Raw genomic sequence first — 15,883 nt, forward strand, 5'->3', positions numbered from 1 at the left:
AAAAATGCATCATACTAAAAAAAGATTGCATTGAAGTATAACCAACTGCGCTGTACCAAATTTGCCTATACCTATCATCAATTAATTATGGCTGTACCACGAAATCCACTCTTTGAAGTTTGGCTAAAAAGCAACAATGAAGAAAAGCACAAAGCTATGCTAAACCATATTTTGAGTCGAATTGGAAGAGATGTGGATCATTTAAAACTAAAACAATACATCATGAGGCTAAGTCATGATATTCGTATGAGATGGGAACGTTGTGGCCGATCTACAAAAAAATTTATTGAGCAAGAGTCTCAATGGTTATCAAAAAATCATGATTTCAAAGATTGTATCCTTGATGTTGAGCCATGCACTTCTCGTGATATTCCTAGGCCGGGCAGGCCAACAAAAACCTTCGCTGAGTTATCTATACGCACAAGAAAGCGAAAAGCTAAGGAACTAATGAACAATGTCGATAATGATCAACTGTTAATGGCAGCGGAATTGAAATTACGATCATCAGGAAAAAGAAATTCTGCAAAAATAGTTGAGGAGTTGTCCTCAGCATCACCATCAAGAGGCACTGCATACAAAAAGTCCCGACTATCGGATGAAAATAAGAAAAGTTTGACACCAGATCAAGCAATTGCGATGATAGTTGACTCAAATCTTTCAACACATGAATACTCAATGATCCGGCAGCACACTTCAGAAGTTAACAGGAAAATATATCCTTCATATAACTGTCTAAAAGAATCAAAGGTTTTATGCTATCCTGAAAAAATTACCGTAACGGAAACCTATGCTGAAATTGAATTGCAATCCCTAATTGATCACAGCTTACGAAGATTGTGTCTTGCACAAGAAGAGGTATTGCTTTCTATTCCTGAAGTTAATGAACTAAATGCAATTATTAAATGGGGATGTGATGGAGCTGAGCATAGCTGTTACAAACAGCAATTTTCGGAAGATAACAAATCGGACACTAGTATGTTTTTCATTTCACTAGTACTCCCTGAAATGTATACAATAGTTGACGGACGTAAGGTTATAGTTTGGAGTAATCCTGCTCCATCTTCCACGAGATACTGCCGCCCGATAAAATTTGTTTTTACAAAAGAAACACGAGATGTTATTTCAAAGGAGGTGCAATCTGTCAAAGACCAAATTTCCAGTCTTCGTCCTACAACAATTCAAACGGATAACCTAAAATTTCTAGTGAAATCGACGATTGTGTTGTGCATGATTGATGGCAAAGTTTGCAACGCTCTATCGGCATATACATCATCGCAAAAGTGCTACATATGTGGGGCTTCACCAAAAGATATGAACAATATGCGAGCCCTCTCAGAGCGAAATATTGACGAAAGCATGCTTGCTTTCGGAATTTCCCCTTTACATTCTTGGATACGATGCATGGAATGTATGCTACACATCGCTTATCGAATGGAAATGAAGACCTGGTGTGTGCGGGGCGAAGAAAATAAGGAAAAGATGAAAAAGAAGAAAGAACATATACAAAAAAGATTCAGGAAAGAAGTTGGTCTTTTGATTGATATGCCAAAGCAAAAAACCGGCAACACAAATGATGGCAACACTGCGAGAAGATTCTTTGGAGATCCTGAAATAACATCAGACATAACCGGCATAAACATCAATCTTTTGAAAAGGTTTCATACAATAACAAAGATGCACGAAACTATCGTGAACTTTTCACGAGAAAAAAGTCAAGAATTTGTAGTAACTTGGATTTGCTGCACAGATTGCTGATATCGTCAGACCCGTTCATAAATAGTTTGCGGAAAACCCCTAGGACAAAGCGGCGACCATTAACGAGTGAAGTTATTAGCTTACTATCGGAACCAGAGAATGTCGACGATATTGACTCCGACTAACTTTAAAATATCACTTTTTATTTATTGTATGTATTTCGATTTAGTTTTTACAAATATGTGTACCTGAGCTGTGTTTGACTTTGAAAATAAAATTTTTTAAATATTAATCAAAAGCCTCTAACTGTAAAGTTAAGAAATCTAAACAATTTTTATTTATATTCGCACTGGAAAATGCGTTTTAACTAGAAAATATGATTATGTGAAATTTCACCTTATATGAGGGCAAGGGGAAAAAGTGGGCGGAACAGGCCCATTTTCATTTTCAAATCAGATTTAGGTATCTGTAACCACACTGCAAAATTTCAAATGAATTGGTCCATTGGTTTGGCTGTTATTAATTTTGGCATCCTAAAAATGACAAAAGTTACACTGTGCGGTGCTATGATGACTCATGCTTACGAAGTAATACCGAAGTTTTGCACATTAAAACTGTTCTAATCTTCTTCGCTTAGATCCATGAACCAAAAAGACAAGATCACGCGGGCAGGAGACTAGCCCGTTAGAATCGCATTTAGGAAAAAAGTTGAACGATTTTGACATTAGCCGTTTGTTTACATTTCTTCGTTGTTTACAATTTGGTGGTGGCTTTTTACTGCAATTTACTTCATTTTCGCTTGTGACAACGTGTGTACACATAAGATAAAGAATAATTTAACACAACGGCATGATTTATAGAATAATTTGCATAATAAAAATGATTTTTCATGCGTTCAACAATTTCGCGGTTTTCTCCGTTCTGTTCGTTGTTTACTTCTTACAACAAAGATGGCGTCGAGATTTCGGCAGCTAGAAAATAACTTTTTTCGTTCTTTCCTTCCCGCGGGATCTTGTGTGTTTCGTTCATGGCTTAGATCGTCCACTATAATGCGTAAATTGCTTGAGTGGTCGACCACCTTGGCATTTAACATCAGGCTGTTCACTTCCTGATGCCGGCTTCAATTTGGTACCATGTTTTGGTGAAAATAAAACTTCTGTCACATCTAACCAGCTCGCGCAAATGCATGCTTTTCACGTTTTCTTTAACCCAGTGAGCCTTTTTCCAAAACCGTCGAAACCTTTTACATATCTTTGACGCGCGAATCAAAACAACTTTCTCCCTTTTTTTTACCACGCTTTTATCATTTCAGAATCTTGTTTGTTCAGACAAAGAATATGCAAAAACTAGTCTAGACAACAACGTCGCCGGTAGATACAGAGAACGTTTAATACAGAGAAGCAGCAATTACGAATAGCCGTGTGAATTGTCAAACACTACCAAAAACGCTCTAGAAGTTCACCACTCGAATCGAAAATTTTGAGCGGCAAATTAACAGATCTGAGCGGCAAGTTAACAAAGCTGAGCGGAGATATAATTTTGTCAATTTGTATCAATGTTAGGTACTTTGGTTTGGATTTTCTTTTTCGCGGCATTAATTTAATAAAAAAAAAGATTAAAATTCTTGGTTAAATTATTGAAAATTAATTTTCGAAAATATATGCCAGGGAATGCTTTAACTCCAAAACGTAGATTTGTTATCTAATAAATATGTGAAAGCTATGCAAATATGCAAACTCATTGGTGATTTTTCGTCGTCATTTGGGTCGCAAAAATCGTTTCTTTTAACGATTCTTATTGCAGTTGCTGCGCTATTTTCAATGCAACAAACCGCAGTTTTCTAGGTGCCTTAGTGTTTTCCCAAATTCACTTTAAAGATGGACACATTGACAAAAAAAAGCCTACAAATGCGTACTCTTTGGTAATTTGTTGTCGGCATTTAAAAGCGAAGAAAAAATCAGTTTTAATTTTTTAACGATTGCTATGCTGCTTTCAATGCAACAAACATGGATGGATACATTGACAAAAACGTACAAAAGCAGCAATTGCACTTGTTAGCTAAGTGGTTTTTCTCGAAAAGTTATGTTTGAGTTTTATGAACATTTATTTCGAGAAAATATGCCATATGCCTGTAACCTAAGCAAATGCTCTTTATAAAAATCTCAGAGCTTTTACTCGATTTGTTCAAATAAATTTAAGTGAAAGGTATGAAATTTTAAGTAAAAGCAATTGCTTAGTGTTTATGCATACGGACCAATGTGTTGAATGATGATTTTTCAGTGCAATACTCGTATTACATATAGATAATGGGGCTCATTCATGGTCAAAATAAAGTTGACACTAAAGTTAGTTCCAGCTTTTTCACATCATTTTCAGTGGAATAGGTATATGTGAAAAAAGCTGCAACTAACTTTCCTCCTATTAGGCATGCGCATATGGATGCTTGTAGTACACACAGATGCGATCAACTAATTCGCAACGAAATTAAAAATGATATTGTTTGCGAATTGTGTTTATTTATTTAATTTCCTTTAAAATAAATTCAATCTGTAACAGAAACCACAATAATAAAAGTTTAAAAGCTTGCACAAATTGCATAAAAATTAATCAAACTTCAAAAAAATTGTTATCAAGATTTCAAAATTTTTAATTTGAAATTTAGAAAATTTTCGGGTATGCAGCTTTGTAGCCCATTCAATGAAGTACACTAAAGTGCAAGTTTCTAGTCATTAAAAATTACCGTTGATTTTTTTAGAATTTTTAGAATACAAAAAAAAATTTGATCATGTGTTATATGGATGAAAATGCGACCACCCTCCACAAAAAAATCTACAAACTCAACGGTAATTTTTAACAACTTGAAACTTGCACTTTTTTATACTATAATTGAATGGACTTCAATACTGCATACCCGACAATTTTTTAAATATTCTAATTAAAAATTTGGATGAAGTCTGATTCGTTTTTTTTTGATTTCGTTTATACACGAAAACTTTTGTCGCCTCGATTTTTCACATTCCCTTTTGGTGTTGCTCGTTTCATTTACACACGGCGATTTGTGTGTATGCAATTGTTGTTGTCAGCTGTGAACCGCGGTTCAATTTACACAGACGAACGAGAGCACAAAGCGTGTTGCCCGAACGAGCAACTCGGTGCCCCTCTCCTTTCCTCGTCGCGCTCTCTCCAACAAACGTCGAGTTGCGACAACAAAAATCGCCGTGTGTAAATGAGCACTTTGCAATTTGTGCAAGCTTTTAAACTTTTATTATTGTGGTTCTTGTTACATATTGAATTATATTTTAAATGAAAATCATTGAAAATAAATAAACATAATTTGCAAACAATATCATATTGAATTTCCTTGCTAATTAGTTGATCGCATCTGAATATATGTATGTATGTACTTACATATGTACATATGTACCCAATACACATACTCCAAAATCATTTATTGATAACGTTCTTACACATGCACATAATATTACATATATGTATGTACATACTAACTTTCTTCTTATTTGGGGCTGACAAACTTTAACTTAAGAGTAGACTTTATTTCGTCTACTAATATGCCCCAATAGTTTTGGAGTCAAATGAAAATGCATTTCCAACGCATACATATATCTATATGTACATGCTATATTAATTGACAACACTTTTGCATGCATATATAAGTACATACATACATACATATGTGCATATTGCTGCCTAAATATATATATATACAAATCTACATATCTACTACTCACGGCAGCATTCATGCACACATACATAATTACACGTATACATACTCATATACAACAATAACTATTTCATTCATAAATGCATTCGCATATTTCTCAAGGCCAAGTAAATTCATTCTTAAAAACAGCCGCAGCACATCTCCGCGCTAATTCATCACCAACAAGCGCAACCTTGTCAATCCGACACAAAAATTCTGAAATCTTAAAATGAAGAAATCTCGGCCAGCCAAGTGAAAAGTCGCAATTATTTCTCTATATCCAGTAAAATAAGTTATCTCGAATTTTGGCAATTTTTGGTAATTTTAGACAAAACACTCAATTTTTTCTGTTGCCTTCCAATATTTCAACCACTAACTAGTATTTTAAGGTGTAATTTTAATAAACATTAAATAAAAGTGTACGTTTTCTGCACGAAAATACATAATTTTCTTTAAATAAAATCAAAACTTCTAAAATCACAAACATATGAGGTTTTATCGGAAGTTCACATATGTAACGTGGCAACTTAGCTCGTTTTCACATTTTTCGGTCCGAAATTGTAAAATTTTTGTCCATGACGCGCCACGATTTTTGTACAGGTGGGTCAATGTGACTTTATTATTTATATCTGTGTTCATATGGAAAAGTAGCTTATGTCGAAAGGCTGGCTTTAGTATAATGCGGCATTCCCTTTACTCTTTAAATGGCAAGGAATTTTTTGATGAGACTTAATAAGAATATTGACTTGCTAGTATCGGAACTAGTTCTTGCACGTTTATTTGCCAAAAGTTCTACAACAGCTCAGCGCCAGTGAGTCATTCGCAATCGTATACTGCGAATGCCGATTTATACTAAAGCCAGCCTTTCGACATAAGCTACTTTTCCATACGAACACAGATATATATACAAAAAAAATATTTTATGTAGAATTTAATATTAAAAATTTCTATACTTCAAAGCGTTTATAAAAATATGTTTACATATATGCACGGACGATTTTTATTATTTTTCATCCGTAAGCAAATCTTCTGTACCATAAAACATTCAAACACATCAAAGTACAAGCAATGCAATGTTCAAGCTAGTGCTACTCCACTGTACATGTGTATATGAATTAGACCTCTGCATGAGTCGATTCTAATTTCAAGCCAAAGAGAGTACAGTAGAATTGTATATTCTATTTCAAGTTCAAAACACCCAGCGTTTTGAATTTTGTATTTTATGAATATTCATTGCGTTTCAAGTTTTCTAACTTCATATAGAATTATATAAATGAATGAATGAAAAACTTTAAATTTATTCAGACTCAAATTTATTACAATTTATATGATATTTTGTGTTTAGCATCGAAAACGAAAAAAAGAATGGAAAGTGTAGAGGAAAATGTAAGTACGTTTAGCTTAAAATGATGTACGTATGTATGTATAGTGAATCTACATTTCGGTCCATTTAATAATGATAATGGTATATGTTTATAATAACAGGACTCCGCAAGCGCATTATTGCAAAGTGCCGGCATCAAGAAGAAGCTCCACAGTGGAGAATACACTCTGAGTCAAAAAAGAGGTCGTAGCAAAGTTTGGGAGATATTTTCCAATGTTAAAAATAACTCTGGCGAAGAGTTGCCCGAACACAATATTTTATCTAGTTAAATCAATAGAGGAAAATTGGTTCGACATAGCAAATATTCTGAAAGAGAAAAAAGAAACAAGCAGAATAGAAAACCTCAATGTGAACCATTTCAGTTGCGTCGCTGGACTTTTAGAGCCATTTGATTATGCTTCTAAAAAGCTTGAAGGGAGTAAATTGCCCACAATACATTTGATAATTCCATATGTAAGCAAATTAAAAAAGTCCTGTTCTGCTGGTGAAAATGATATCGAATTTATAACTCAAGTAAAATCGGTTCTCCTCAGTGAAATTTTGGCAACAGTTTTCCCACATTTTACAAAATACCACAAAATTGCCCATTTTTTCCGCCAACAAATAAACTACTACAATTTTCTTCGGATGAAGAACTACAAGTTATCAGAAATTGTAAGGAAATAATGACTAGCTTTATTGGGCATGGATCTGATGGAAATATACAAAGCAACGACATCTTGGAAGATAATGCGTTCGCAGATTTTATCGAAATCAATCATGAAGGCAGCGCCATGGCTCAAGTAGAAATTTAATAACCGAAAAACGTTGTACTATTGCTCTTAACCCAGACAATGTAAATAAAATAATGTTTCTGCATTCAAATATAGAAATATAAATATACTATATGTTGAAACCAATTCGATTCTTATCTAATGACTCTCTTTTATGGCGCATACAAGTACAAAATATGTATAAGAAAAGTTCAATAAATACAAGGAAATGTAGGTATTTAGATTTATAAAAATAAATAAAATTCTATCATATTCACTCAATTTCTTTTCACATCAAACAAAAAATTTTCAGTTAAAAGTGTCACCGTTTTTGAAATATTTACATTTTTTCGAATTAAAAAAAAATCGTGCCTTTTCATGTGTTTTCTTTAACTGCAACTACAAAGCGGGCAATACTTAGTAAATTTTTTATGTAAAATACTTCCAGATAGTTGCCTCTCCATACTCAAATGCAATGTAGTTAAAATATATTAAGGAACCATCATAAAATTAGGACTATTTCTGGATTTTTAACTTTTTGATATTTTCTTCCCCAACTTTGATTATCTCGGGTGAAAAAAAATGTACTGAGCTATAACTTTACATTACACAAGAAAATTGCTCATTTAATAAAGATTTCAGAAAGGTGCCACACTAACTGTTTTGAATAGAAAAAAAAGGACTGAGGCACGCTAGAATGTATTTAATAGATTTAAATTGAATTTGCTCTTGTTACCGTCAAATGACATGCTAAATAGTACATAGGTACATTATTACCTGCTCCTGACATTATTTTGTGTTACTTACCGGAATTAGTGAAAGTGGATTTTGTGAAATTGGACCCTTCGAACATTGTGTTATTAATACTATGACAGAGAACACGCAGTATACGTCGCATGAATACAGTATATTTTGCTTTGCTGCCTCTATGCTTAAGTGCAAATTTAAGATACCTACCCCAAAATGCGCATCAAAAGCATTATTTTTAACATTTATAAGGAAACTGCATTCAACATACCTGCACATTGGCGATACCTGCCTTAAAAATCGTGCGACTAGTATCAATTATCAATGAAAGTATTACGTCTACCTGCACTGACCCTACAATTACCTAATTTTATAACCTTTTATTTATTTTGCTCATCTCGCAGAACAACGAAAATGGCTATCAATTTATGTAGTTATATAGATAATTAGATAACATTCGGTAAAACATTCGCTTGCAGTAATTTCTACATGGTAAGTGCTCCGCCAATATTTGGTTTCATAGGGATTCGGATACCTTCCTCATTGAAGTAGCAAAGAAAATTCGCTTAAGTGCCTTTTTCGGTTACGTGCACAAGTTTTTCGTGCAAAGAAGGATGTGCAGCTAAGCAAAATATACTGTATGCGGATATTTACCTAATTTATGGCGAAGCTTGCTGTAATGCCAGATCTGCTCAAAGACTCTATGCAGAGTGATACCCCAATCGTCGACATCCGGGTCGTGAAGTATTCGCCCGGACCCATAGTGAAATATATGAAGGTAAGTGATTTTTACACCTTTCTTGTTTGCTTGCTTGTTAACTATCATTTTTCACTTTTTTAAGGTCGCATACCTGGAAGGCGTGGCGGCGAAACAGAACGTCCTGCAACGGTAGATGTTGAAGCTGTGTTAGAGGAAGTAGAACTAGGTCCATCGACTTCAGTGAGAATGATGGAAAGACGGACGGGAATACCAAAAACTACAGTTCACAAAGCTTTAAAAGACCATCGATTTCATCCCTACCACATTCAAGGTGTTCAGGCTCTACAGGAAAGAGAATACCTGTCGAGGGTTAGATTTTGCCGTGAAATGTTGCGAATGCATGCATTAGACCCCAACTTTTTTAATAAAATAATTTGGAGCGATGAATCATCATGCAAACGTGATGGTTATTTTAAGTTGCATAACCTTTACAGTTGGCAGATAGACAATCCTCACGAAATGAGAGAAGATCGTTCGCAGTACCGGTACAAAATAAATTTATGGTGCGGTATTTTTAATTGTCAGATATTGGGACCTGTGGAACTGCCGCCAACGATCAACTCTCACAGTTATTTAAAGTTCCTTCAGGAATGGCTTCCAACTCTTTTGGAACCTGCGGCGAAGACTATGGCTGCAAAATGACGGGTGCCCTGCTCACTACGGGCGTGAAGTAAGGAGCTCATTTAGACGAAACTTATCCTCGCCGATGGATCGGACGATACGGGACAATCACGTGGCCCGCTCGATTGCCAGACCTGTATCCATTATATTTTTTCTACTGGGGCTGTCTTAAGGACAAAATTTATTCAAAAACCATTCAAAACGAAGAGCATTTGCGGGAACAAATAAATGGAGCTGCTGCTGAGATAGCCCAATTGAGTTTAAGATCTCAAAAAGCGTCTTTTCTTAAAAGGTGCCGAGCTTGTATTAGAGTAGAAGGTCGCCAATTTGAGTATATTTTATCAATAAATGAATACATTTTTCTTCAAACAACTCATGTATATCTATTTCACGTGAACCCATCCTTCACACAAAATATTGATAGATATAGCCCTTGTTATAGACTCTAGTCCGAATTCCGGTAAGTAACATAAAATAATATCAGAAGCAAGTAATTATGTACCTTTATACTATTTAGCATGTCATTTGACGGTAACAAGAGCGAATTCAATTTAAATCTATTAAATACATTCTAGCGTGTCTCAGTCCTTTACCCACAAAAGCGGCTATAACTTTTTTTTTCCATCCAAAACAGTAAGTGTGGACCCTTTCTGAAATCTTTATTAAATGAGTAGTTTTTTTATGTAATGTAAAGTTATAGCTCAGTACATTTTTTTTTCACCCGAGATAGTCAAAGTTGGGGAAGAAAATATCAAAAAGTTAAAAATCCAGAAATAGGAGTAATTTTATGATGGTTCCTTAATATATTTTAACTACATTGCATTTGAGTATGGAGAGGCAACTATCTGGAAGTATTTTACATAAAAAATTTACTAAGTATTGTCCGGTTTGTAGTTGCAGTTAAAGAAAACACATGAAAAGGCACGATTTTTTTTACTTTCGAAAAAATGTAAATATTTCAAAAACGGTGACAATTTTTTCTTGAAATTTTTTTGTTTATCATAATTTTAATGAAATTAATTTTACAAAACATTTGTACTATATAATATTAAGTTTATTAATTAATATCGGTATTTTGATAACAAGCCATAATTTGTTAGACACGCATATGTACGTACATACACAGGCAATCAAAAGTGATTGCATGGTTCTTTTTTGTTTAATATTTACAATGTTTTTCAAGTAAAAAGTTTTTTTGTTATTGCTTTTAGCGAAACCACATAAGTCAAACTTTCAAAATTTATACAGAACGTAGAAAAAATCAACAAATTTTCATGTAAATTTTCTACTTTTGGGTACGCAGATAGATTGGTTATGTATGTAATTCTAGTGATCATTTTAAGCGGATAAAAAATCGACTTAATTCTTAATGAATTTTCTTCTGACGTATTTTGCGGTTTTATGCATATAACAGGTGTATTTAATTTATAAAATATATTGTTTTTCAATTTGTTTGCAAACGGTCTTGGGCTTTTTTTTTACAGATATTCGCTTTTATGTACATGGTAAAAAGTACAACAAGCCGTCCGCAAAAAAAAATCATTAAAAATCGACGCGATTTTTTAGCCGCTTAAAACTTGCACTTGCTTTTCTACCGATCTATCATTCTAAAAATTCAGATTAAAAAGTTCAAAATTTAGACGAAAATTTTTTTAATTTTTCTAAGTTTTGTATAAAGTTTGACTTATGTGTTTTGATTAAAGCATGAACCATATTTTTATACAAAAAAATAACCAACAAATTTTAACCGCGCGCAGCATTTTTTTATTTGCATAAGTGGGTATGTACATATATGTATTTACAAATATTTTTATGCGCTTGTTTTTCAGCGCCTAAACGCCTAAAAAGTTAAACATTCTAATAAGTAATAGAAATATTAACTAAAACCAACAAAACCAACAAACACATGATCACGTGAATAGCAGCGTAATAGTTGCGCTTGATTGTAGTAGGCTTAGCAAAAGTGAAATAGTGGAAAATAAGCAACAAGAATTAGCAAGGCAATCTTAGCACAGTGCGTAGGTAACTGGCTGAGTCAGTGGTGATCGTCGGTTCGAATCATACTGAAAGAAGTCTGACTAGGAAATGTCGTGATTTCCGAAATAGCTAACACTTCTACCATTTTTTCAAATTATTGTTGCTTTTCCACATTAAGTTTTTCTTTTAAAACAGCCTCAAGCTCATAAAAATTGTTGAATATAATTGTTATAAGGCCATAAAATAACAAAAAAACAAATAGTTTTGATTTTATTTAAAAAAAAATTATGTATTTTTCTGCAGAAATCGTACACTTTTATTTAACGTTTATTAAAATTACACCTTAAAATACTAGTTAGTGGTTGGAATATTGGAAGGGAACAGAGAAATTGAATGTTTTGTCATAAATTACCAAAAATTGCCAAAATTCGAGATAACTTATTTTACTGGATATAGAGAAATAATTGCCACTTTTCACTTGGCTGGCCGAGATTTCTTCATTTTAAGATTTTAGAATTTTTTTGTCGGATTGACAAGGTTGCGCTTGTTGGTGATGAATTAGCGGGGAGATGTGCTGCGGTTGTTTTTATGAATGAATTTACTTGGCCTTGAGAAATATGCGAATGCGTTTATGAATGAAATAGTTATTGTTGTATTTTAGTATACGTGTAATTATGTATGTGTGCATGAATGCTGCCGTGAGCAGTGTTGCCGTTTTAGCCCTTTGGTGGCTAGATTTAGCTACCACATACTTTTTTTGGCCACATAAATTTGAAATTGCCCTAGCCCTTTTTTTAGCCCTTTGGAGAATTTATGCATACTTGGGATGAAAAAGTTGTGTATACTTAATTTGGTATCTTTTTTTCATTTATGTAGGAGATGAATTTTTAAAATAAGAAAGACTGATATATGTATATACATATATGTATACTGTAAAAGTGTTAGGGATGTTAACTTATCTATTAACGATTTAACTATAGTTTAAAATAAATAATATAAAAAAAAACTTTTTAATATACAACGCTTTTATAAATGGACTAAAAGGTAGAAAATAATATTTCTCAGTCCCATAGAATTTGTTTTGATAACTTTTGATTTTGAAATTTTAGCAAAAGTCGTTATAACCAATTTATGAGATTGAAAATGAAAAGCGTGGGGCGCATATAATAGCCACCTGAATTGATATGAAGGGTAATACATGTTCATATGTATGTGGATATATGAATAACGACCGCTTAAAATCGATCTCAAATCTGTACTTTCGCTGAAGACATTTTAGGTCTATGTTATGTAGTTTGCCTATTGTCAATTAAATATAATGCTTTGCAAAACCGACGAAAATACAAACAATAAACTAAATGTTTTATTTTTCTCAAATAAATTGCTAAAAATATTCTCTAAATCTAAATTATGTATTCAAATCGATGTGTCCATTGAAACACATAGTTTTTCGAATACGGAATAAAGTGAAAGAGGATGATCAAGGATATGATGATATCAAGGATGATATGTATTCGAAAAAATTAAAAATAAAAAAAAATATGAAAAATTATAAAAACTTATCAACTTGGTACCAACTTTGGATACAATAAACAACTGTATTCGTCTGATTGCGTCGTAGTTTAATTTTTGTTAAAATTTCTACTAGGTGTGGGGCGCACACATGTGCTTTTTTTAACAAGTTTTACTTCTATCACGTGTACGGTGTTGCACTCGTGCTATTAAACTAATGATTTTTTCTCAAGTAGTTTTGCTCAGTGGCAATTTATACATATGTATGTATGTAAGTAGTAGCGGCACATTGGGTGATCTAAATGCTTTCATAAATACATATTTATGTACAACTGTAGGTAATATTGTACGCGTCTTCCCATGTAGGTTAAGTGCGGGTGATAAACCCATGTAGCATAGTTAAATACTATGTACATACCTGCAATTAAAATGGGGAAGAATGTTACAATTTCGGCATGTGACTGAAAAAAACTATAAAATATGTACACACAAATTGTGGTTTCCAAGACATGTACGAAGTGATTAGCACAGCTGCATCCTTCAACTTGTCAACTCGCGGGAAAATCCCCGATTTGCAGGGAATTTCGGTTTAAGTGGCAGTCGGGGAATGGGCGATTTTTTTCGGGGAACTGGGTATGTTATTTTTATATCTTAAAGTAACCAAATTAGACGGATATGTTAGTTTTTAACCATTTGGTCCTTTTTGGAGCGACATATTTCAATTTGTATAGCAATGTCTCCACGACAAGATTTTTTCCAGATATACGCTATATACCAGATGAAAGCTAAGGTTTTGGGCTAGACTTCTGGAAACTTAGAATAAAATCGACTGACCAGTTTTTGAGAAAATGCCCGAAATCTCTATTTTCAGCAGCCCGATTTTTAGGCGATAACGTTATGGCATATTTATATTTTATAAACACAAAAAATAGCTTTAGCTAGCTTGTTTAAAGACCCTTCTACTGATATCCACATCAATGACATGGACTGAGTAGTGCGGCCTCAGTGGTAGTTTACAAAATTGCCTTTTTTTCGAATTTAAGGCAGCAGCCACGCCCACACAGGCATACGAATCAAAATATCCTGGAACAAAACCTTCTTAGTTTCTTGTGTACTTTAATTCCTGAAAGTTTGAAAAAAATTAAATGATGGTACGTACAGACGCCACATACATACCAAAGCATCTCGTAGTGGAGACACGAACCAAAAAACATTTACCTCTATATCTTTCCAACTAGTGGCCGGAGCGTAATATATAAGGTATCGTTTGAAATGTATTGGCCTATAGAATGACACCAAATATGTTGGGTGTGTCTACATGCCCCTTAAACCCTCAAAAGCAAAAAAACTTTTTTTGTTTCGCAACAATTTAGCCTAATTTTTAAGAATCCGGTTAATCGTTTACGAAGCTTGAATATATTTTCTGGACACACTCTGCAAGATCTTTCCAACGATATATCATGTCGATTGGACGTCTGGATAAAAACTTCCGAATCTCGTGTATATCTGTGTTCGTATGGAAAAGTCGCTTATGTCGAAAGGCTGGCTTTAGTATAATGCGGCATTCCCTTTATTCTTTAAACGACAATAAATTTTTTGCAGAGACTTAATAAGAATATTGACTTGCTAGTATAGGAACTATTTATTGCACGTTTATTTGCCAAAAGCTGTTCAACGGCTCAGCGCCAGTGAGCTATTCGCAATCCTATGCTGCGAATGCCGATTTAACTAAAGCCTGCCTTTCGACATAAGCTACTTTTCCATACGAACACAGATATATAAGCGAGTTATTTCAGCATGCTACTGTTGCTGCTTTCGTCACTCGCGCGCACTGCCGTGCGCTGTGATAGCATGTACATATAGATATATGAATGCGTGGGACATGCATTTTCATTTGACTCCAAAACTATTGGGGCATATAAGTAGACGAGTTATGTGTATTGGGTACATATGTACATATGTATGTAAGTACATACATACACACATTCTGATGCGATCAACTAATTAGCAAGAAAATCTAATATTATGTTTATTTATTTTTAATGATTTTCATTTAAAATATAATTCAATATGTAACAAGAACCACAATAATAAAAGTTTAAAAACTTGCACAAATTGCAAAAAAAACGAATCGAACTTCAAGAAATGGTCATCCAAATTTTTAATTAGAATATTTAAAAAATTTTCGGGTATGTAGTATTGAAGTCCATTCAATTATAATATAAGAAAGTGCAAGTTTCAAGTTGTTAAAAATTACCGTTGATTTTATAGATTTTTTTGTGGGGGTGTTGCTGTTGCTAGAATTTTTTTTTGTGGAGGGTGTTCGCATTTTCTTCTGTATAACACATGATCAAATTTTTTTTGTATTTTAAAAAATTCTGAAAAATCAACGGTAATTTTTAATGACTAGAAACTTCCACTTTAGTGTACTTCTTTGAATGAGCTGCATACTCGAAAATTTTCTAAATTTCAAATTAAAAATGTTGAAATTTTGATAACAATTTTTTTGAAGTTTGATTAATTTTTTTGCAATTTGTGCAAGCTTTTAAACTTTTATTATTGTGGTTTCTGTTATAGATTGAATTCTATTTTAAAGAAAATTATTAAAAATAAATAAATAAACACAATTCGCAAACAATATCCATATGCGCATGCCTAATAGGACGAAAGTTCAAGGGCGTACGCAGCTAATCGGGTAGGGGGGGGGGGGGGGG

At 33.5% G+C, this 15,883-nt stretch overlaps 1 protein-coding gene across 1 annotated transcript; it reads left to right on the forward strand.

Moving 5' to 3' along the window:
- Nucleotides 1–200: 200 nt before the first annotated feature.
- Nucleotides 201–1,661, forward strand: LOC118749752. The gene is made up of 2 exons (XM_036484531.1): nt 201–931; nt 1,033–1,661. Exons 1-2 carry the CDS (start codon nt 223–225, stop codon nt 1,047–1,049), a joined length of 726 nt encoding a protein of 241 aa, XP_036340424.1. The 5' UTR covers nt 201–222; the 3' UTR covers nt 1,050–1,661.
- Nucleotides 1,662–15,883: the final 14,222 nt, after the last annotated feature.

This window comes from Rhagoletis pomonella, unplaced genomic scaffold, assembly GCF_013731165.1.
Source record: "Rhagoletis pomonella isolate Grant_MI unplaced genomic scaffold, Rhpom_1.0 Rhpom_scaffold_00042, whole genome shotgun sequence".
Classification (NCBI taxonomy): Eukaryota; Metazoa; Arthropoda; class Insecta; order Diptera; family Tephritidae; genus Rhagoletis; species Rhagoletis pomonella.